Below are 18,718 nucleotides of genomic sequence, written 5' to 3'. Positions count from 1 at the left end.
GCCGGCGCCAAGAAAAACAGCCGCCTTTCGGAGGCGCTTTCCAAGCGGCTAATGAGATAAACACAGCCAGGTGCCGGGCTGCGCGCCCGCACAGCGCCGGGCAGGGCGCCCCGGCCGTCCATCCGTGCTCTCCCTCAAGTGGGGAAACTGAGGCACGGTGAGCAGCAGTCTGAGGCCGCGGCGCTCACACCGTGCTCCTCGCCTGGCAGGGGGAAGAGCAGGACGTGGAGCGTCACGGTGACACGGCCGACGGGGACACGCCGCTCAGCACCAGGCTGCGGGTGACGGCTCACTGGCTGCTCTGGCTGGCCGGGAAGGGCCTGGCCATCCTGCTGCTGGCCTTGGCCGGTGGGTATGGGACAGGGGGTGACATGCGGTGAGCCAGGGAGGGTCAGTGGCCACGCTGCCGTGGGGGATGCTTGGTCTGGGGAGGATGCTCGGTCCAGATGATGCTCGGCCAGGGGCTGCATGGCTGGAGGATGCTCGGCCGCGCACTGACCGCCCGCGGGGCACTGCTCCCCAGGGATCACCCTGCCCTCCGCCTCCTCCAGCGTCTACTACCTGCTCTTCGTGGGGTTGTGCACCTGGTGGGCCTGCCACCTCCCCGCCAGCCGCCTGGCCTTCGACACCCTCTGCGTCCTCATCGGCGTCTACGCGGGCGGCCACCTCCTCTGCCTCTATGCCTACCAGACACCCTTCGTCCAGGGGGTCTTCCCGCCCCCCACCATCTGGGCACGGTGAGTCCCGGGGGAAGGAGCCGTGCCGTGGGTCTCCGTGACGCCCCGGTTGAGTGGCCAGCCCGTCGCCCCGCTCGGCCCCCGTCCTGCTGCCAGCTGCGGTGGGTCCCCGGGGAGGGTGGCCAGAGGCTGCCCAGTGAAGGCGTGTGCTGTGCCAGTGCTGGGATGGTACCGTGGCTGGCAGTGGGGGTCCTGGCTCAGCGGGGGGGTGATAACGCCACCCGCTTTGTCCTCGCAGGGTGTTTGGCTTCAAGGACATCATCCTCTACCGCAACTGCTCCTGGCCCAACGCCCTGGTGCTCAACACCGACCACCCCTGGCCTGTCTACACCAACCCCGGCATCCTGCTCCTGCTCTACTACACCGTGGCCACCCTGGTGAAGCTGCGCCGGCTGGATGCCAGGGTGAGGGGCTGCGGGGCTGAGCCAGACCCCATGCTGATGCCCGGCGTGCCCTGCTGCTCTCACTGCCCCAGCACTGGCATGGGGGGTTGCCCGGTGGAGGGGGGCTGGGAGGCAGTGGGGTGCCCGTGGTTGGGGGGGGTGCCTCGGCAGGGGGACAGGACATGATCCTGCTCCCCCAGCGGCTGCAGCGGGGTGCCCTGAGCTGGCTCCTGCCCCTCACAGAGAACTGCGGCACCGGCACAGCCACCGGCAAGGTCCCCGGAGAGGGAACTGGTGGAGCTGGAGAGCTGGCCCAAGGACACCGATGGCGTGGCTGAGGACACCAAGGTGGGTTTAGGGGGGTGTGCCCCCCCCTGCAGCAATGCCTGAGCTGTGGGGAGCAGGTGCGGGATGCTCTGGGGGTGCCGGGGTGGGCTCTGAGCCCTCTCTGCCCCCCCAGCCCATGCTGTCCCCCAGCACCGGGAAGCCAGGCGCCGGGGCTGAGAACTGCACCATCCACGTTATGGGCAACTCGCCGCAGCCGGGTAAGTCCATACCCACCACCGCCTCCCCCTTCCTGTGGCCAGCCCGTGGCCCAGGGGGTGGCTCACGGTCCCCCTCCCCGTGGCCAGGCAGGAGGCGTCCGGCGGAGCGGCTGCCCCTGCACGCCTTGGGCCATGTCATCATGAAGCAGAGCTACGTCTGCGCCCTCATCGCCATGATGGTAAGGGACAGGGGCCGGGGGGGATGAACATGGTGGGCACCTCCTGCACCCAGCCCGGGCAAGTGGCCGCATCCTGCTTGCCCGCAGGTGTGGAGCATCACCTACCAGAGCTGGCTGACCTTCGTGCTGCTGCTCTGGGCATGCCTCATCTGGACGGTGCGGAGCCGGCATCACTTCGCCATGCTCTGCTCACCCTTCCTCCTCCTCTACGGCATCGCCCTCTGCAGCCTGCAGTACGTCTGGGGCATGGATCTGGCCCCCGAGCTGCCCACCCGCGTCGGCTTCATGAGCCTCAAGCAGCTGGGGCTGGAGCACCCCACATATCCCTGCTTGGACCTGGGGGCCAAGGTAAGCTCGGTGTCCTCGTCCCTGTCCCCGCTGGCACCCGGCTGTCCTCGCTCACTGCCTGTCCCCGCAGCTCCTGTTCACCCTCACCTTCTGGCTGCTGCTGCGGGAGTTCGTTAAGGAGAAGCTGCTAACGAGGAGGTCCCCAGCCACCCCGCTCCTGGAGGTGACCGTCTCAGATGCGGGTGAGGGCTCCTGGTGTCCCCCAGCCAAGAGGGACTCTGCGCCGGGCTGAGCGTCCCTGGGGTGCGAGTGCCCGGATGCAGGCAGCTGCCGGGGACCGGGGACACGCGTGTGTCCCCCCGCCCGGCTGCCTGCAGCCCCCTCCCTGCCTTGCAGAGCCCAGCCGGCAGCGGGACATTCTGAAGGCCCTGGGGGTCCTGGTGCGGGATTTCTACGCCAAATACTGGATCTGCGTCTGCGCCGGCATGTTCATCGTGGTGAGCTTCGCCGGGCGCCTCGTCGTCTACAAGATCGTCTACATGCTCCTCTTTCTCCTCTGCCTCACCCTCTTCCAGGTAGGGGGTGCCAGGGACCCCCTCCCCGTCCCCATCTCTGTCCCTGTCGTGGCCCCGCTGATGTCCCTGTCCCCGCAGGTGTACTACAGCCTGTGGCGCAAGGTTCTGAAGGGCTTCTGGTGGCTGGTGGTGGCGTACACCATGCTGGTGCTCATCGCCGTCTACACCTTCCAGTTTGAAGACTTCCCCATGTACTGGAGGAACCTGACGGGCCTCACCTATGAGCAGTGAGTGTCCATGACCCACCGTGGAGTCCCTGCCGCTGCCAGCCCTGTGGTGGCACCAGGGCATGGCCCAGGGATGCATTGCACAAGGGGAAACTGAGGCACGAGGGAAGTTGGGGTTGAACCCCGGCGTGCCGGCTCGATGCCCGTGCAGGGTGGGATGGATGCGGCCCCGCGCTGACCCTCCCCTCCCTGCCCAGGCTGGGCGACCTGGGCCTGGAGCAGTTCAGCGTCTCCGAGCTCTTCTCCAGCACCCTCATCCCAGGCTTCTTCCTCCTGGCCTGCATCCTCCAGCTCCATTACTTCCACCGGCCGTTCATGCACATCACTGACCTGGACCACATCCCCACTGCCACCCCGTCACCCTGCCACATCCCCAGGTAGGGCCCCATGCTGGGGTGGCTCCTCCCCTGCACCCCAAGACCCCATCCCTGCCCTGACCCCTCCACCCCGCAGGCCTGAGGAGCTGCACGGGAGCCGGCTCCTGCGGGATGTGGCTGCTGCCGACAGCGCCGAGACGGGCGACTCTGATACCGCGTCGCAGGGTACTGGGCAGGGATGGGGTGGGATGAGGTGTCCTCCGAGGCAGGAAGGGGCTGGGGGGTGCAGGGATGGATTGGAGCATCCTCCAAGCCGGGAAGGATCTGGGAGAGTAGGGAGATGGGATTTGGGCGTCCTCCAAATGGGGGAGGTTACAGGGATGGGTTGGGGCATCTTCCAAGCCAAGAATAGGCTGGGGGGGTGCAGGGATGGATTGGGGTGTCCTCCAAGTCTGGGAGGGGCAGGGAGGGTGCAGGGATAGCTTGGGGCATCATCCAAGCCAGGAAGGGGCTCAGAGGGCATGGGAATAATTGGAGCGTCCTCCAAGAATGGGGAAGGTATGGGGATGCATCAGGGTATCCTCCAAGCCAAGAAGGAGCTATGAGGGTAGGGATATAGATTTGGGGTGACCTCCAAGCGTGGGAGGTTGTGGGAATGGATTGGGACGTCCTCCAAGTGTGGGATGATACGGGTATGGGTTGGTGTGTCCTCCAAGCCAGGGTGGCTGCGGAGGTGTCCGTGACAGTCTGTGTCCCCACAGTGCCCACCAAATGGGGGCTGGTGCTGGAGCGCCTGATCGTGCTGGGCTGGACCTTCTCGGACACGCTCACCCGTGGGCAGGTCTTCGTGAGGCGCCTGCTGGAGCTCCACATCCTCAAGCTGGTGGCCCTCTACACCGTCTGGGTGGCCCTGCAGGAGGTACCAGCCTCAGGACCCCGGGGTGGGGGGGCTTGGCCAAGCACCTCGGGGTGCTGATGTGGCCACTGCCCCAGGTATCGCTGATGAACTTCTTGCTGGTGCTGCTGTGGACCTTCGCCATGCCCTACTGCCGCTTCCGCCACATGGCCTCCTGCCTCTCCACCATCTGGACCTGCATCATCATTGTCTGCAAGATGCTCTACCAGCTCAAGATTGTTGACCCCAGCGAGTACTCCAGCAACTGCACTCAGGTGCCTGGGCAACCATGCTGGGGGGGTTGCCCGGTCCTTGGGGTGCTTGTGGCCGTGCAGCGGGGGTTCCCTGGCTGGAGGTGGGGTCTGGCGGTAGGGGCGAGGGGCGCTGATACCCGGTGGTGCTTCCCTTTGCAGCCCCAGCTCAATGGCACCAACCTGAGCCCGGAGGAGATGGGCAACTCCACGCTGTACTGTGGTCCCGTGGACCCTGCCAACTGGTTCGGCATCCGCAAGGGCTACCCCAACCTGGGCTACATCCAGGTGGGCATGGGGACACCCCATCTGCGGGGACCACGTTGGGGGATGCTCAGTGGCGTGCCATGGTCCTGAGCACCCCCTTGTTCCCCCAGAACCACCTCCTGGTGCTGCTGCTGCTGGTGTTCGAGGCGGTGGTGTACCGGCGCCAGGAGTACTACCGCAAGCAGCACCAGCTGGTGGCCCCCGTCACCGAGACCATCTTTGAGGACATCTCCCGCGAGCACCTCGACCACGGCCTTGGCAGCTGTGCCAAATACTTCCTCAATTACTTCTACTACAAGTTTGGCTTGGAGGTGGGGAGCGAGTGCTGCGGGGGGGGTCCCACCGCTCACAGCACCCCAGGGCTGAGCATCTGCATTCCCCGCCCGCCCCCCCCCCCCTCCCCAGATCTGCTTCCTGATGACGGTGAATGTGATCGGGCAGCGGATGAACCTGATGGTGATCCTGCACGGCTGCTGGCTGGTTGTCATCCTGACGCGGCGTCGGCGGGCGGCCATCGCCCGCCTCTGGCCCAAATACTGCCTCTTCCTCGTCATCTTCTTCCTCTGCCAGTACCTGCTGTGCGTGGGCATGCCGCCCGCCCTCTGCGTGGGTAAGGGGCAGGGGGCACGGGGGGCACCTTTGCAGGGGTCAGGGAGGCGGAGGTCCGTGCGTGGGCAGGCTGCCCGCCCTGGGTAAGGTGTCGGGGGGCCGGCATCGAGCGTGCCCACCGCCCCCCAGACTATCCGTGGCGCTGGAGCCGGGACATCCCCTTCAACTCGGCGCTCATCAAGTGGCTCTACCTGCCCGACTTCTTCGTGCCCCCTAAGTCCACCAACCTCATCAGTAAGTAGCCCCCCTGCCCACGAGGCACCCCGGTCCCTGGTATCCCCCTGCCCATGGGGGTGCCCTGTCCTCCCCCTCCAACCTCAGCAGCTCCCTGCCCATGGGGTACTGCATTCCCCAGCATCCCCCTGCCCATGGGGGTGCCCTGGCCCCCACCCCAAGCCCTGGCAGCCTCTTGCCCATGGGGCACCCCAGGCCCTGGTATCCCCCTCCCTGTGGGGTGCCGTATCCCCCCCACTTCAGCCCCTGGCACCCATGGGGCAGCCCAAGCCGTGGGGGTCCCATCCTGCCCCAAGGAGGGTGAGCAGAGGGGAGGTGGGAGGGCAGCCGGGGGGGTTGGAGGAGCTCCCCCGGGCTTCTCCCCTGGTCTGAGCCATGTCCCCGCAGATGACTTCGTGCTGCTGCTGTGCGTGGCCCAGCAATGGCGGGTGTTCGAGGCCGAGCGCACCGAGGAGTGGCTGCGGGCAGCTGGCGAGAACGCCGACCGGCTCGACCTGGCGCGGGACCCCCACAACCCCACGCCCAACTTCATCCACTGCCGGTGGGCACCTGCGAGCCAGGGATGGGACGGGCTGGGGCACCTGGGACCATGGGGATGGGACCCTCCCCTGGGATGGCACCCCCTGGGGTATGGACAGGATGGGATCCGCAGGCAGTGGAACCTGCTGGGCTGGGATCCCCTAGCATGGGGATGGGACCCCACCAGCGCTGGGACCCCTTTGGGCCAGGGAAGTCCTCCCCCCTACGCTGGGCTGGGACAGGATCCGCCGCCCACATGGCTGGAACAGGAGCCACTAGGATGGTACCCCCAGGTCTGGGACAGGAGCACCCTGAGGCTGTGCTGGAAGGAGATGCGTTGGTCCGGGACACCCCTGGTGATGGTGCAGGACCCCCATGGGCACTGGGACCCCATAGACTGGGACAAGGCACTTTGTCCCCCAAGATAGGGCTGGTGCGGGGACTGGGACCATACTGATTTGGCTGGGGTGTGGGGAAGCACCTTGCTGCACCCCAAAACTAAGTGGTGCCGAGCGTGAGTGCTGGGAGGGAACAAGGGTCCTTCTCTGAGTGCCCCATCCCACAGGTCATACCTGGACATGGCAAAGGTGGTGGTTTTCCGCTACCTCTTCTGGTTCGTCCTGGTGGTGGTCTTCATCACCGGTGCCACCCGCATCAGCCTCTTTGGCCTCGGCTACCTGCTGGCCTGCTTCTACCTCCTCCTCTTCGGCACTGCCATGCTGCGCAAGCCGGCGCGGGCTCGCCTCGTGCTCTGGGACTGCCTCATCCTCTACAACATCACCGTCATCATCTCCAAAAACATGCTGTCGGTGAGGGCTGACGTGCCCTGGCCATGCAGCGTCCCCCGAGCTGCTCCTCAGGGCCACCCACCCCCTGGGCATCCCCTGGGGAGGGGTACGGGTGGCAGCACTGTCCCCCTCTCGCTGTGGCCGGGCTAACCCCACGTTCTGCCCTCTCTCCCCGCAGCTCCTCTCCTGCGTCTTCGTGCAGCAGATGCAGAGCAACTTCTGCTGGGTGATCCAGCTCTTCAGCCTGGTCTGCACCGTCAAGGGCTACTACGACCGTGAGTGCCAGCCTGGGGCCGGGGGGGGTCTGGGTGCTGCCCTGCCTGCGCTGGTGGGGTTGGGGGTGCCGGTTTGGGCTGCTGCCTGACCTGCCCACATCTCTGCCTGCCAGCCAAGGAGATGGGCAAGGACCAGGACTGCTCACTGCCCGTGGAGGAGGCGGGCATCATCTGGGACAGCATCTGCTTCTTCTTCCTCCTGCTCCAGCGCCGCGTCTTCCTCAGCTACTACTACTTGCACGTCATGCTGGACCTCCAGGCCTCTGCCCTGCAGGCTTCCAGGTGGGGCTGGGTTCCTGGAGGGTCCCCGTGGGTGCTGGGGTGACAGTGTCCCCCCCGCCTCACCCTCCTGCCGTCCCCACAGGGGTGTCGCGCTGTTCAAGGCCAGCACCCTGAAGAGCATGCGCTCCCACCGGCTAGCCGAGAAGAAGTCGCTGGCCCAGCTGAAGCGGCAGTGAGTGGGTTTTGGGGGGCACAGGGCAGCCCTGCAGCTGCCACCACCTTGCGGCACCCCTGTGTTGGATGGGGGTGCCCCTGGGGGGGGGTGGTCTGGGGGGGAGCGGGCTCCGCAGCAGCCTCTGCCTGGCAGGATGGAGCGGATCCGAGCCAAGCAGGAGAAGTACCACCAGGAGCGGCTGCCCAGAAGCACTGCCGAGGGGGAGGATGAGGCCAGCCCAGGTGAGAGCCAGGGGCTCCCCGCCTTGTCCCCTCCACCCCTCTGGGCACAGTAGGGTGACCGTGACCCATCGCCAACACCCGTCCCAGTGGAGCCTCTCGGAGCATTGCGGTGAACCCCCCTCCCTGCTCCCCTGGCTCACCCCCGTGCCAGGGGGTGGGTGCACCGAATGTGACCGTGCTCAGCGTCCCCTCCTGTCTGCTGTTCCACAGCACCCGGCAGCCCGGTGGACCCTTCCCGGCAGAGGGAGCGGTGGTGGCGGCCATGGTTAGACCACGCCGCAGGTACTGCCTCGGCACGGGGGCCATAACGGGGCACAGCCCCTCGGCAAGGTCCCTCCGCCGGGGACCACTAACACCTGCGGGGAGCGGTGGTGACGGTGCTTTCGGCAAGGTGACACTCTGCATGTCCCCCGACCCCGTGCTGGGCTGCGGGGCACTAACCAGGGCTTCTCTGCTTCCCAACGCTAACGGGGTGTTGGACTGGGGGTGCCGGGCTGGGTTTGGGATTACCGGCATTGGTTGCCTCCGAACGCCAGTGCCGGAGGGTTTGTCTCTAACGGAGATCCCCACGGGTGTCCTCGGCACCGTGCTGGCAGCGCCGTGTCAGGCAGAGAGCCTTGGGGAGTCAGCAGCCGTGCCGTGCCACCCTGTGCCGTGCCACCGGTCACCGGCCGTGCCATGACACCCCATGCCATGGCACCGGCCGTGCCGTGACACCCTGTGCTGCCCCGGCAGTGCTGCATTCGGGGGAATACTTCCTCTTCGAGTCGGACAGCGAGGAGGAGGAGGAGGCGATGCTGGAGGAGCCGCGGCCGGGCAGGCAGAGCGCCTTCCAGGTGAGCATGGCCGGGGTGCTGGGGGCAGTGTCGTGGTGTCCGTGGGGCACTGACAGCCCCTCTTTCCCCCCGCCAACAGCTCGCCTACCAGGCCTGGGTGACCAACACCAGGACGGCACTGCAGCAGCAGGAGCAGCCGGAGGCACCCGGTGCCGAGGTCGCTGCAGGTGGGTCTGGCTCACCCCAAAACGGGGCTGAAAGGGGGGTAGGAGGGGGTGCCCTCCCCCTCCTGTTTGGGCCATGCCCTGTGCCTGCTGTTTGCCCTGGCTGCTGTTGGCGTCCCGTAATGGGGCATCGCCTCAGTGTGCGTGGACTCTCTGATGGCTGCAATGGGGTTGGGCACGAGCCGTGCAGCTCTCCTTTGGTGCCCACGCTGGTTTTTAAGCTGGATTGGGGGAAGGGCTGTGGGGTGATGAGCGGGAGAGCCCCACTGGGGACCAGAAACAACGTCCACCCTCTGCTGAGGTGGTACTACCCCTTCCCGGGGCGGGGGGGTCTGACCATTGCAGGGGACAGCGGAAGGAGAGAGGAGTTGGAGGCACCCGAAGAGGCTGAAGGCCAGGAGGAAGAGGAGGAGGAAGGCTCTGGTAGGTGGGCAGCAGGACCACAGCATAAGGGAGTGCTGGGGGGGGGTGCAAACAGGCACGAAGTGACCCCCCGCCCCGTCCCTCTCCTCGCCCTGGCAGAGCGGAGCAACGTGGTGCAGCGGGCGCTGAACACCCTGCGGTTCCTGTGGGTGCTGTGCCGGGCCATGGTGGACGGGCTGACCCAGTGGCTGGACGCCTGCACCCGGGAGCACGCCGACATGTCCAACGTCCTGCGCCTCGAGAGATACGTCCTCACGCGCCGCCTGGCCACGGTGAGCCCAGGGGACACGCCGGGGTACGGGGAGGGTGGTGGCAGCCCCGTGGTGGCGCTGACCCCCTGCCCGCTGCAGGGAGAGGATGTGCACCGTGGGGTCCTGGACGAGCTCTACCTGCTGCCACCGGAGGAACCCCCCGAGGAGTCGAGCCCGCAGGGGTCAGGGGGTGCGGACCCCCAAAACGGCGTCGCTTCCAGGCAGGTGCATAGATACCCCCCGAGGGGGCAGCCGGCAGCGCCGCAGGCAGGGGTCGGCAGGCAGGGGGCTCACCCCTGTCCCCGTGCTGTCCCCAGCGGGCACCAAGGAGACACCCCTGCCCCGGAAGGATACCCGCTGCCCAGGGGCAGCCAGGAGCCGGTGATCTCGGGGTCTCGGGAGGAGGTGGCTGGGTCTCAGGAGCTCCTGGCCCTGCCCCAGAACCGGAGCCGGACGGCCAGCGAGCTCCTCCTGAGCAGGTATGGGGACGTGGGGACCGTGGGGCCGGGGCCGGGGGGTGGCAGGTCTGGCTCACCCCCCTGTGCCCTGCAGGCGGCTGTACTTCCCTGAGCTGGAAGAGTCCGAGAAGTTTTATCAGTCCCACAACCGGTTCCTGAAGCTGCTGCTGGCTGGGTACCGCTGCGTGGCTGCCCACTCCGAGCTGCTCTGCTACTTCATCATCATCCTCAACAACATGGTGACCGCCTCCGTCATCTCCCTCTTCCTTCCCATCCTCGTCTTCCTCTGGGCCATGCTCTCCATCCCCAGGCCCAGCAAGCGGTTCTGGATGACGGCCATCATCTTCACTGAGGTGGGCAGGGGATGGCTGGGGAGGGGACAATGCCACCCGGCCCCCGGCTGCCACCTGCTGACCCCAGTGTCCCCACAGGTCATGGTGGTGGTGAAATACCTCTTCCAGTTTGGGTTCTTCCCCTGGAACGGCTATGCCATGCTGGTGCGCAATGAGGGCAAGCCCTTCTTCCCACCCCGCATCCTGGGTTTGGAGAAGACCGACCGCTACATCAAGTACGACCTCATCCAGCTCCTGGCGCTCTTCTTCCATCGCTCCCTGCTGCTGGTGAGTCCTGGAGCATGGTCACCACCATGGGCATTGCCTGGGTGGGCATCCCCAGGAGCTGGAGATGCTCCTGGGGGTGATGGGGGCTCTGGAGAGCACCCGGTGGGCACTTGGTGGCTCTGCCTTGCTTCCCACCCAAGGCACCCATTGCTGGTTGGGTCCTTGGGGTGCAACGGGAGCCAATGCTGCAGGCTGGGGGGTGAGGTGCATGGGGTGGGGGGCATCAGGAACTCCATCCCCCTGACCGCCCTCCTCCCCAGGCCTATGGGCTGTGGGACCATGAGGAGGACCCCTTCCCCAAGAAGAAGGCAGAGGTGGAGCGGGTGGAGGATGAGGAAGAAGAGGAGAGGCGGGCAGAAGCAGTGTCCCCACCACTGCCGGTGGGTGAGGAAGGGACAGAGGCGCTGGCAGAGCCGGAGCCACCGGGCGCAGCCGTGGGGCTGGAGCCAGAGGGCGATGCCGTGGGGCAGGAAGAGGGGACCAAGGCCACACAGCTCCGCTTCAGGAGGAAGAGGTGGCGGGGGAAGAAGCTGGAAACGGCTCCGGAGGAAGGTGAGTGCTGATTCCCAGCCCTCACGCCCCAGCAAGGGGTAATGCAGGCGTCCCCCAGGGCAGAGGGGTGCTGGGGATGGGCGGGATGCGGCCCCGCAGGACCCTGGGCTGTCACCCATGCTGTGCCTCACCCACAGAGCATGGGGAGGAGGAGGAGAAGGAGGAGGAGGAGAAGGAGGAGGAGAAGGAGGAGGAGGAGGAGGAAGAAGAGGCAAAACAGAGCCATGCTCAGAAGAAGCTGAAGGCGTTTGGGCTGCGGGTCAAGCTCTTCTTCCTCACCATGTGAGTGCCCCGTGGTGCTGGTTGGGGTGAGGGATGTGGAGTGCAGCCCCCCCCGGTCATCTGTCCCCTCTGTCCCCTCCAGGGCGCAGAACATGTACCAGCCGGTGCGTGGATTCTTCTGGGACATCCTGCACACCCAGCACCGGGCAGCCACTGATGTCTACGCCTTCATGTTCCTGGCTGACGTGGTCGACTTCATCATCATCATCTTCGGCTTCTGGGCGTTTGGGGTGAGCAGGGGGTTCCTGCAGGGCACAGACTGTCCGGCTCCCACCACGGGGTCAGGCTGGGCCATATCCTGACCTCTCCTGCATCCCCAGAAACACTCAGCGGCCGCCGACATCACCTCCTCGCTGTCGGATGACCAAGTGCCAGAGGCCTTCCTGGTCATGCTGCTCATCCAGTTCACCACCATGGTCATCGACCGTGCGCTCTACCTCCGCAAGACCGTGCTGGGCAAGCTCATCTTCCAGGTCATCCTGGTCTTCAGCATCCACCTCTGGATGTTCTTCATCCTGCCAGCAGTCACGGAAAGGTACCGAGCATCCGCCAAGGACGTCCTCAAGGGCACGGCGTGGTCCTAATGTGGCACCTTTGTATCCCCAAGCCCACGTGGTGGCCCAGCCTGGCCAGAGAGGTGGCCAGAGGAGTGACACCTCCTTCCTGCAGGTTGTTCAGCCTCAACACGGTGGCCCAGCTGTGGTACTTCGTGAAGTGTATCTACTTCTCGCTGTCAGCCTACCAGATCCGCTGCGGCTACCCCACCCGCATCCTGGGCAACTTCCTCACCAAGAAATACAACCACCTCAACCTCTTCCTCTTCCAAGGGTACGGCACGGAGCCACGCGGACACCTGGGTGCCCAGAGGGTGATGTACCAGCCCCCTCTCCCTGTGTACCCCCCAGGTTTCGCCTCGTGCCCTTCCTGGTGGAGCTGCGGGCTGTCATGGACTGGGTCTGGACGGACACCACGCTGTCCCTCTCCAACTGGATGTGCGTGGAGGACATCTATGCCAACATCTTCATCATCAAGTGCAGCCGCGAGACAGAGAAGGTACGGCCCCATTGGGCTGGGAAGGGACCTCCAATAAGCCCCTCATTGCTTGGGATCCCCCCAAGCCTACCTGGCGCCATGTGCTGTCTCCCCTCCCCCAGAAATACCCCCAGCCCAAGGGGCAGAAGAAGAAGAAGATCGTGAAGTATGGCATGGGGGGCCTCATCATCCTCTTCCTCGTGGCCATCATCTGGTTCCCGCTGCTCTTCATGTCGCTGGTGCGCTCCGTGGTGGGCGTTGTGAACCACCCCATCGATGTCACTGTCACCCTCAAACTGGGGGGGTACGAGGTGAGGATACGGGGAGGGGGTGCCGGGGTGCCCATCTCGGACTCCGGGGTCCCTTGCCCCACTGACAGCACCTTGTCCCCCCACAGCCGCTGTTCACCATGAGCGCCCAGCAGCAATCCATCCAGCCCTTCACCCCCCAGGACTACGAAGCTCTCACCAACGAGTTTGAGAGGCAGCCGGTAAATCCCCCCCAAACCCCCATCCTGCTCCATGGGGCTGGCAGAGCCGGGGAGGGGCGCCCCGGGCTGGGGGTGTCCTTGGGTGGGGGGCTGAGCTGTGTGTGTGTGTCGTCGTCCCCCGGCACCAGGTGGCCATGCAGTTCATCACGCTCTACGGCTACGAGGACATCGTGACGGCCCGCATCGAGGGCAGCTCGGGATCGCTCTGGAGCATCAGCCCCCCCAGCCGGGAGCAGATGCGACGGGAGCTGCAGAACGGCTCCTCCGACATCACCCTCCGCCTCACCTGGACCTTCCAGAGGTACCGCTGGCACGGTGGGGACGGGGCAGCCCTGCCTGCACCCCCCCCCCCACGCACACTCACTCAGCCTCTGCTGCCCGCTCTGCCCGCAGGGACCTGGGCAAGGGGGGGACGGTGGAGCACACCTTCGACAAGCACACCACTGACCTGCAGCCCGGCGCGCCCCAGCGCATGGAGCTGGCCCAGCTGCTGCAGGGCACCCGCGACTCCCCCGTGTGAGTGTCCCTGGGGAGGGGACACCCCCCCCCCCGTCGTCCTCAGTGGGACGGTTTTCTTGTGTCCCCCTCCCTCCCCCGGCTCACCCCACTCTCTTGCAGGCAAGTGCCCAAACTCTTCCCCAAATACATCCGGGCACCCAACGGCCCTGAAGCCAACCCAGTGAAGCAGCTGCTGCCAGGTGGGTCCTATCGTGTCGCCCCCCTCTGCCTCCCCCACCAAAAAAAAAAAAAAAAATCAGTGTTGGGGGCACATCGGTGGCCATGCTGTGCCCTGACGATGCCACCCCCCCGCCCCCGGCAGATGGGGAGGACAGCTACTTGGATGTGGAGGTGCAACTGAAACGGGAGCGTGCACGTGCCGGCCGAGGAGGTGACAGCTTCTTGGAGTGGTGGGTGGTGCGGCTGAAAGAGGCCCCCCCACACGACGGCAACATCCTCCCCATGGTCATCTTCAACGATAAAGTCAGCCCCCCCAGCCTGGGCTTCTTGGCTGGCTACGGGTACGTGGAGGGGGTGCACGAGGTGAGGGGGGGGGTGGTGGTGGTGGACCACCTGGCTGCACCCCAAAAGGGGTGCGAAGCTGGGGGTGGGATACAGGATGCTCTCCCCCTGCCCTTGCAGGATCATGGGGCTGTACGTCTCCATCGTGCTGGTAATCGGGAAGTTCGTGCGGGGCTTCTTCAGCGAGATCTCGCACTCCATCATGTTCGAGGAGCTGCCCTGCGTGGATCGCATCCTGAAGCTGTGCCAGGACATCTTCCTGGTGCGGGAGACGGGCGAGCTGGAGCTGGAAGAGGAGCTCTACGCCAAGCTCATCTTCCTCTACCGCTCCCCTGAGACTATGATCAAGTGGACACGGGAGAAGGAGTAAGGGGAGGGGGCTCTGGGCCCCCTCCCCCTTCCTGGGGACATCACCGCCAATGCCTTAACCAGCCCCTCCCAAAGCTGGGGCCGCATCCTGCTGGGGGAGGCAGTGGGACGCAGGGTACTCAGCACTCGCTTTTAGGGAGGATGTTTTTCTTACGTTGCTTTGAAGCCGTCCGACCTGCGGAGACCACGTCGTGCCTTCCCAGGGCAGGGGGACAGGAGCTGCCCGCCCTTGCCCCCCCCACACACCTGCTGGGCACCCCTGGCTGTTGGGGAAGGGGTGGCATGGGGGCGGCAGGAGCTGGCCTGTGCCCCCTCCTCGCTCTCCCCAGCCCTGCTCCAGAACCAGGTTGAACTCAAAAGCAATAGCCCCCCAGGATGGGGGGCCCTGGGTCACGGCCCCCCCCAGCCGCGGGGTGAGGCTGGACGCCCCAGCTGGACTCTAGACACTCGTTGTGACTTTGTTTTTGGTTGTTTTGGTTTTTTTTTTATTAATTCAAATGGTTTATTTATACAGATATCTAATAAAAACAAAGCTGAGACCTCCCCGGCTGCTGGGCTGGGCTGGGGAGAGGGAGGCACAGGGTGGTACCAGGGCCCTGCTGCCCCCAGGGGGGCACCAGCACCCCTGGCACCCACCGAATGGGGTCTGGGGGCTGTCCCTGCCCCCTGGCTGTAACCAAAACAGGGTGCAAAAGCAGCTGCCTGGGTGACAGGGGTCCTCAGAGGCTCTGGTCCCCCACCATCCAGGGAGGGGGGGGCCACCCTGCCCCAGCGGTGCCCCAGAGGGATGGGGGTCTGTGTCCCCTACTGTCCCCAGCCCCTTCAGCTCTTGCCGGGCTCCTCATCCTCCAGCGGGACCTCCTGGCTCTGCTGCTCCATCTGTGCCCTGCGAGGGATGGACATGGCATGGATGGATGTGGCATCAAGGGCCGAGACAGGGGGGATGGGAGGGGACCCCGCTCCCTCCTACCTGCGGATCCTGCGCTGGGCCTCGGCACGCACGTAGGGTGGCAGCGTGGCGAGGGGGCCCTGCAAGAGAGGAGCCATGGGGATGGGGACACCCGACCCCACGGAGAGCCGCCCTGCTGTGCCCCGAAAGCCTTACCAGTTCCTTAAAGGTGAGGCGGCAGCCGTAGCACAGCAGCGGGATGAAGGCAGCTCTGCTCTCAGCCCTGGGGGGACAGGGACCATCAGAGGTGCTGGCACAACGGCCCCGGTGCCGGCACGGCATCCCCCCTTCCCGCATGCTCACCCTGCTGCCGTGGCACCCTGGCAGCACCCGTCCCCCGCCGGCTCTGTCTCCTCCGTGATCAGCGTGGGCTCCAGGGCCAGCTCCTCCTCTGCAAGAGCCGCAGAGCAGGGGTGCGGCTGGGGGTGCATGGCCGCCCCCTCTTAATCCCCTGTGCCCGCCACCGCCCCCCTCACTCACCCCCGGCGATGTCCAGGGCGCACAGGCAGAGCAGGCAGCGCTGGGACTCGCTGCTCGCCTTGGCCGGAGCCGGGCTCAGCTTCTCGCCCGTCCTGCAGCCAATGTGGGGGGGGGGTGAGGGGTTCACCCTGCTCACACCCAAACTGCCCCCCTCACCCCGGAGTGCCCTCGCGCAGGGGACGCCGTACCTGTAGACAGTGCTGATGGTGGAGGGGAAATCCTCCTGCAGTCCCAGGAGGAAGCGCTCTATCAGGCGATGGATGCTGGGCTTCTCCTGGCGCTGGGGGAGCGAGCAGAGAGGACAGGGGTGGGATGGCGGCGGGGGGGGTCCCATCCCCATCGTGGGGACACAGAACTTGGGCTCCCCACTACGGGGGGCGGGGGACATCGCTACCTTGGTGGGGAGGGGTGGCGCGATGACGGTGGGGACGTCGAAGAAGTGGTTGTAGAAGGCGATCTCCTTGGCCATGTACTCCCGCATGGGACGCACCACCATCACGTCACCGTGGCGGTTGTCCACAAAGCCCTGCAGGTGCATGGCTACCAAGGGACTGCACTACCACCAAGCCACAGACCCCTCCCGCGGCATTGTGTCACCCCTCCAGGCGAGGACAGCCATCCCCAGCTCAGGGACAGGGTACCGGCGGGCTGCTCACCGTATCGACGGCGAGGAAGGCACCACGACCCAGCGCTAGGTTGGTGAGAAGCTTGATGGCCACACGGGTGCAGCTCTCGCCCGTCATCACCTTGGTGTAGCCCCTGGTCCGGGCTGTCTGCAGGATGAGGTGGGTCCTGGGGGACAAGATGACGCTGGCTCAGAGCCACTATGCCATGCCCGGTGCCGATGCCGGGCAGGATCGGACCCTCACCGCAGCATCTGCAGCAGCTCCTCTCTTGCTGTCGACGTCTCCACGGCCTCAAAGAGCCGCAGCAGCTCCTGGGTGCGGGCAGCGATGGGCAGGCGGGGGGTGGGCGGGGAACCCACCGCGTCCTGGGTGCCGAGGTCAGGCAATGAGGTGCCACCATCCCCGTCCCCCTCCTGCCGCTGCTGCTGGATGAAGCCCTCCACGGCCTCCTTGTAGGAGGGACTGGGCTTGCCGGACTTCTCCGGCCCTGGCTGCAATATGGATGCGGGCAGCTCCAGCGCCTGCGGGGCAGAGATAAGTACCAGGGGGAGGTTGGGGGTGGCCAGGCGTGTCCCCCCTACCCCTGCCACCTCCATACCTGCTCCAGGTGGGCCAGGTGATAGGGGAAGCCGGTCGCCTGCAGCAGGGTCTCCATGCGGGCCAGGCTCTGCTCCCGCTGTGCCGCGCTAAGCCCGCGCACCGCTCCCTCTGCAAGGCAGGGGGGCAGCGCCGGGGCCACCGTCACGGTGAAGAGGGGGCACCCACCCCATCCCCCAGGGTGAGGGGGACACCCCAGGTGGCAGCCCCCAGCCCTGACACGGCACAGATGGACACTACGCCGGGAGCGGGCAGTGGGGCAGGGAACAGGCAGCAAACGGGCAGCGGGGCTAACCCTTACCATCAACGTAGATGAGGCTGGGGATGAAGCGGAGCTTCTTGGCCGTCTCCCGGCTGAGCCCCTGGCAGAGGCGCAGGGTGAGGGAGGTGGGTGAGCCGTGCCCCTCCCCGTCCCCCCCCATTGTCCCCACTCTCACCTCCTGGACCTGCCGGAGCATGGCGCTGGAGGCCGGTCCCCCCGACAGCGCCAGCAGCACCTGCGGGGACGGGAGGGACAGTCATCAGCTCCACTGCCACCACACGGGTCCTCCCAGCATCCCTGTCCCCCCCGAGTACCTTCTCTCCTGGGAAGATGACGCGGTTCTTGCCCAGCATCGCGCGGAATTTGTGCACAAAGTACTCGCGGAAGCAGTCGCTGCGGGGACAGGGCCCTGAGCCATGCAATGTCCCATGCCCCACACACTCCATGTCCCCGAGCCCTCTGTCTCTGAGCTCTGCTCTTCCCAAGCCTTGATATCCCTGAGATCCAATGATCCCAACCTCTGATGTCCCCAAGCCTTGATGTCCCAGTGACCCAATATCCCCAAGCCCTGATGTCCCCAAGCCCCAATGTCCCCAAGACCTGCATCCCCAAGCTTGGATGTCCCCAAGCCCTGCTGTCCCCAAGCCTCGATGTCCCAGTGACCCAATATCCCCAAGCCCTGATGTCCCCAAGCCCCACATGTCCGAGCCCCGTGTTCCCACACACCGCAGCCCCACAGCCCCATCCCGTCCGGGTCCCTCACCGGCAGAAGGCGTCCCCGAGGCGGATGACGAGGGCGGCCGTGCCCTGCCCACACTTCATGCAGGGCCGCGGGTGGCTGCGGGGACACGGGCGGTCACCGGAGGGGACCGGACCTCGACCCTCCCCAGGGGCGGTCCCGGGCGGGGGGGTGCGCGGCGGTCCCGGTCCCTTATCCACCCCAGGAGATACCGCGGGCAGCACCGGGAGATACCGGGGAGGTGCCAGAGGAGCACCGGGGGTAGCACCGGAGGGGGATCGGAGGTGGCAACGGGGGGCAGTACCGGGGACGACACCAGAGGCAGCACCGGGGGGGTACCGCAGGGATACCGGGGAGAGTACTGGGGGATATCGGTGACAGTACTGGGGGGTACCGGCGACAGCACGGGGGGATACCGGGGGGCTGCAATGGAGGGCAGTACCGGGGGCAGCACCAGAGACAGCACCGACAGGTACCGGGGGCCAGCACCGGAGAGGGTACCGGGGGGATACCGGGGACAGTACCGTGAGGGTACCAGGTGGGTAGCGGCGGGGTACCGGGGACAGTGCCGGGGACGGTACCGGCAGCGGCCCCTGGGGGGCCAGCCCGTGTCCCGGGTCGGGCTCCCACCTGTCTGCCGGGAGGCGGCGGCGCCGTGCCGGTGCCGCGTCTGCCCCGCACCCTCCATCGTCTCCCGTCGCGTCGCACATGGCGGCCCCGTTCGGCCCCGTCCCGTTCGGCTCCGCTCCCGGCGCACGGCGATGACGCGGCGGCGCAGGGTGACGTCAAGGCACCGCCCCC

At 66.4% G+C, this 18,718-nt stretch overlaps 2 protein-coding genes across 4 annotated transcripts in view; one reads left to right on the top strand and one right to left on the bottom strand.

The window, feature by feature from the left end:
- PIEZO1 (piezo type mechanosensitive ion channel component 1) overlaps nucleotides 1-14,803 on the top strand; it is a 25,101-nt gene extending 10,298 nt beyond the window's left edge. Inside the window, exons 6-51 of one of the 2 annotated variants that reach the window (XM_054198849.1) lie at nucleotides 210-348; nucleotides 524-737; nucleotides 976-1,141; nucleotides 1,364-1,468; nucleotides 1,581-1,665; nucleotides 1,753-1,844; nucleotides 1,932-2,192; nucleotides 2,263-2,374; nucleotides 2,529-2,707; nucleotides 2,786-2,934; nucleotides 3,132-3,311; nucleotides 3,388-3,476; nucleotides 4,013-4,170; nucleotides 4,245-4,421; nucleotides 4,560-4,685; nucleotides 4,775-4,975; nucleotides 5,070-5,274; nucleotides 5,403-5,507; nucleotides 5,895-6,048; nucleotides 6,592-6,835; nucleotides 6,993-7,089; nucleotides 7,203-7,371; nucleotides 7,454-7,543; nucleotides 7,679-7,767; nucleotides 7,978-8,049; nucleotides 8,503-8,603; nucleotides 8,683-8,770; nucleotides 9,113-9,190; nucleotides 9,290-9,462; nucleotides 9,541-9,662; nucleotides 9,759-9,920; nucleotides 9,994-10,252; nucleotides 10,331-10,519; nucleotides 10,780-11,071; nucleotides 11,209-11,353; nucleotides 11,436-11,583; nucleotides 11,674-11,888; nucleotides 12,023-12,181; nucleotides 12,259-12,406; nucleotides 12,508-12,696; nucleotides 12,783-12,875; nucleotides 13,004-13,176; nucleotides 13,269-13,391; nucleotides 13,494-13,573; nucleotides 13,696-13,894; nucleotides 14,016-14,803. In XM_054198849.1, coding sequence (XP_054054824.1) covers nucleotides 210-348; nucleotides 524-737; nucleotides 976-1,141; nucleotides 1,364-1,468; nucleotides 1,581-1,665; nucleotides 1,753-1,844; nucleotides 1,932-2,192; nucleotides 2,263-2,374; nucleotides 2,529-2,707; nucleotides 2,786-2,934; nucleotides 3,132-3,311; nucleotides 3,388-3,476; nucleotides 4,013-4,170; nucleotides 4,245-4,421; nucleotides 4,560-4,685; nucleotides 4,775-4,975; nucleotides 5,070-5,274; nucleotides 5,403-5,507; nucleotides 5,895-6,048; nucleotides 6,592-6,835; nucleotides 6,993-7,089; nucleotides 7,203-7,371; nucleotides 7,454-7,543; nucleotides 7,679-7,767; nucleotides 7,978-8,049; nucleotides 8,503-8,603; nucleotides 8,683-8,770; nucleotides 9,113-9,190; nucleotides 9,290-9,462; nucleotides 9,541-9,662; nucleotides 9,759-9,920; nucleotides 9,994-10,252; nucleotides 10,331-10,519; nucleotides 10,780-11,071; nucleotides 11,209-11,353; nucleotides 11,436-11,583; nucleotides 11,674-11,888; nucleotides 12,023-12,181; nucleotides 12,259-12,406; nucleotides 12,508-12,696; nucleotides 12,783-12,875; nucleotides 13,004-13,176; nucleotides 13,269-13,391; nucleotides 13,494-13,573; nucleotides 13,696-13,894; nucleotides 14,016-14,265 — 7,044 coding nt within the window. In that variant the 3' untranslated portion in view covers nucleotides 14,266-14,803. Of the gene's footprint in view, nucleotides 1-209; nucleotides 349-523; nucleotides 738-975; nucleotides 1,142-1,363; nucleotides 1,469-1,580; nucleotides 1,845-1,931; nucleotides 2,193-2,262; nucleotides 2,375-2,528; nucleotides 2,708-2,785; nucleotides 2,935-3,131; nucleotides 3,312-3,387; nucleotides 3,477-4,012; nucleotides 4,171-4,244; nucleotides 4,422-4,559; nucleotides 4,686-4,774; nucleotides 4,976-5,069; nucleotides 5,275-5,402; nucleotides 5,508-5,894; nucleotides 6,049-6,591; nucleotides 6,836-6,992; nucleotides 7,090-7,202; nucleotides 7,372-7,453; nucleotides 7,544-7,678; nucleotides 7,768-7,977; nucleotides 8,050-8,502; nucleotides 8,604-8,682; nucleotides 8,771-9,112; nucleotides 9,191-9,289; nucleotides 9,463-9,540; nucleotides 9,663-9,758; nucleotides 9,921-9,993; nucleotides 10,253-10,330; nucleotides 10,520-10,779; nucleotides 11,072-11,208; nucleotides 11,354-11,435; nucleotides 11,584-11,673; nucleotides 11,889-12,022; nucleotides 12,182-12,258; nucleotides 12,407-12,507; nucleotides 12,697-12,782; nucleotides 12,876-13,003; nucleotides 13,177-13,268; nucleotides 13,392-13,493; nucleotides 13,574-13,695; nucleotides 13,895-14,015 lie in introns of both variants that reach the window. The other variant, XM_054198848.1, reaches the window with a different exon arrangement.
- Nucleotides 14,742-18,678, bottom strand: CTU2 (cytosolic thiouridylase subunit 2). Of its 2 annotated transcripts, XM_054198851.1 has the most exons (15): nucleotides 18,548-18,678; nucleotides 17,942-18,016; nucleotides 17,493-17,571; nucleotides 17,354-17,413; nucleotides 17,218-17,278; nucleotides 16,918-17,027; nucleotides 16,563-16,840; nucleotides 16,350-16,485; nucleotides 16,088-16,219; nucleotides 15,882-15,973; nucleotides 15,694-15,785; nucleotides 15,517-15,604; nucleotides 15,370-15,436; nucleotides 15,235-15,293; nucleotides 14,742-15,150 (listed from the first exon to the last, which is right to left on the bottom strand). In XM_054198851.1, the coding sequence occupies exons 1-15, from the start codon at nucleotides 18,625-18,627 to the stop codon at nucleotides 15,087-15,089; spliced, it is 1,473 nt and encodes a 490-aa protein (XP_054054826.1). In that variant the 5' UTR covers nucleotides 18,628-18,678; the 3' UTR covers nucleotides 14,742-15,086. The 2 variants fall into 2 exon arrangements, with proteins under 2 accessions (XP_054054826.1, XP_054054825.1); XM_054198850.1 differs by lacking the exon at nucleotides 17,493-17,571 and having other exon boundaries at nucleotides 16,918-17,278.
- Between the last annotated feature and the right edge of the window lie 40 nt (nucleotides 18,679-18,718).

Source organism: Rissa tridactyla, chromosome 4, assembly GCF_028500815.1.
Source record: "Rissa tridactyla isolate bRisTri1 chromosome 4, bRisTri1.patW.cur.20221130, whole genome shotgun sequence".
Classification (NCBI taxonomy): Eukaryota; Metazoa; Chordata; class Aves; order Charadriiformes; family Laridae; genus Rissa; species Rissa tridactyla.
Note: the sequence above shows the minus strand (reverse complement) of the source record. Positions and strands in the feature narration are given on the sequence as shown.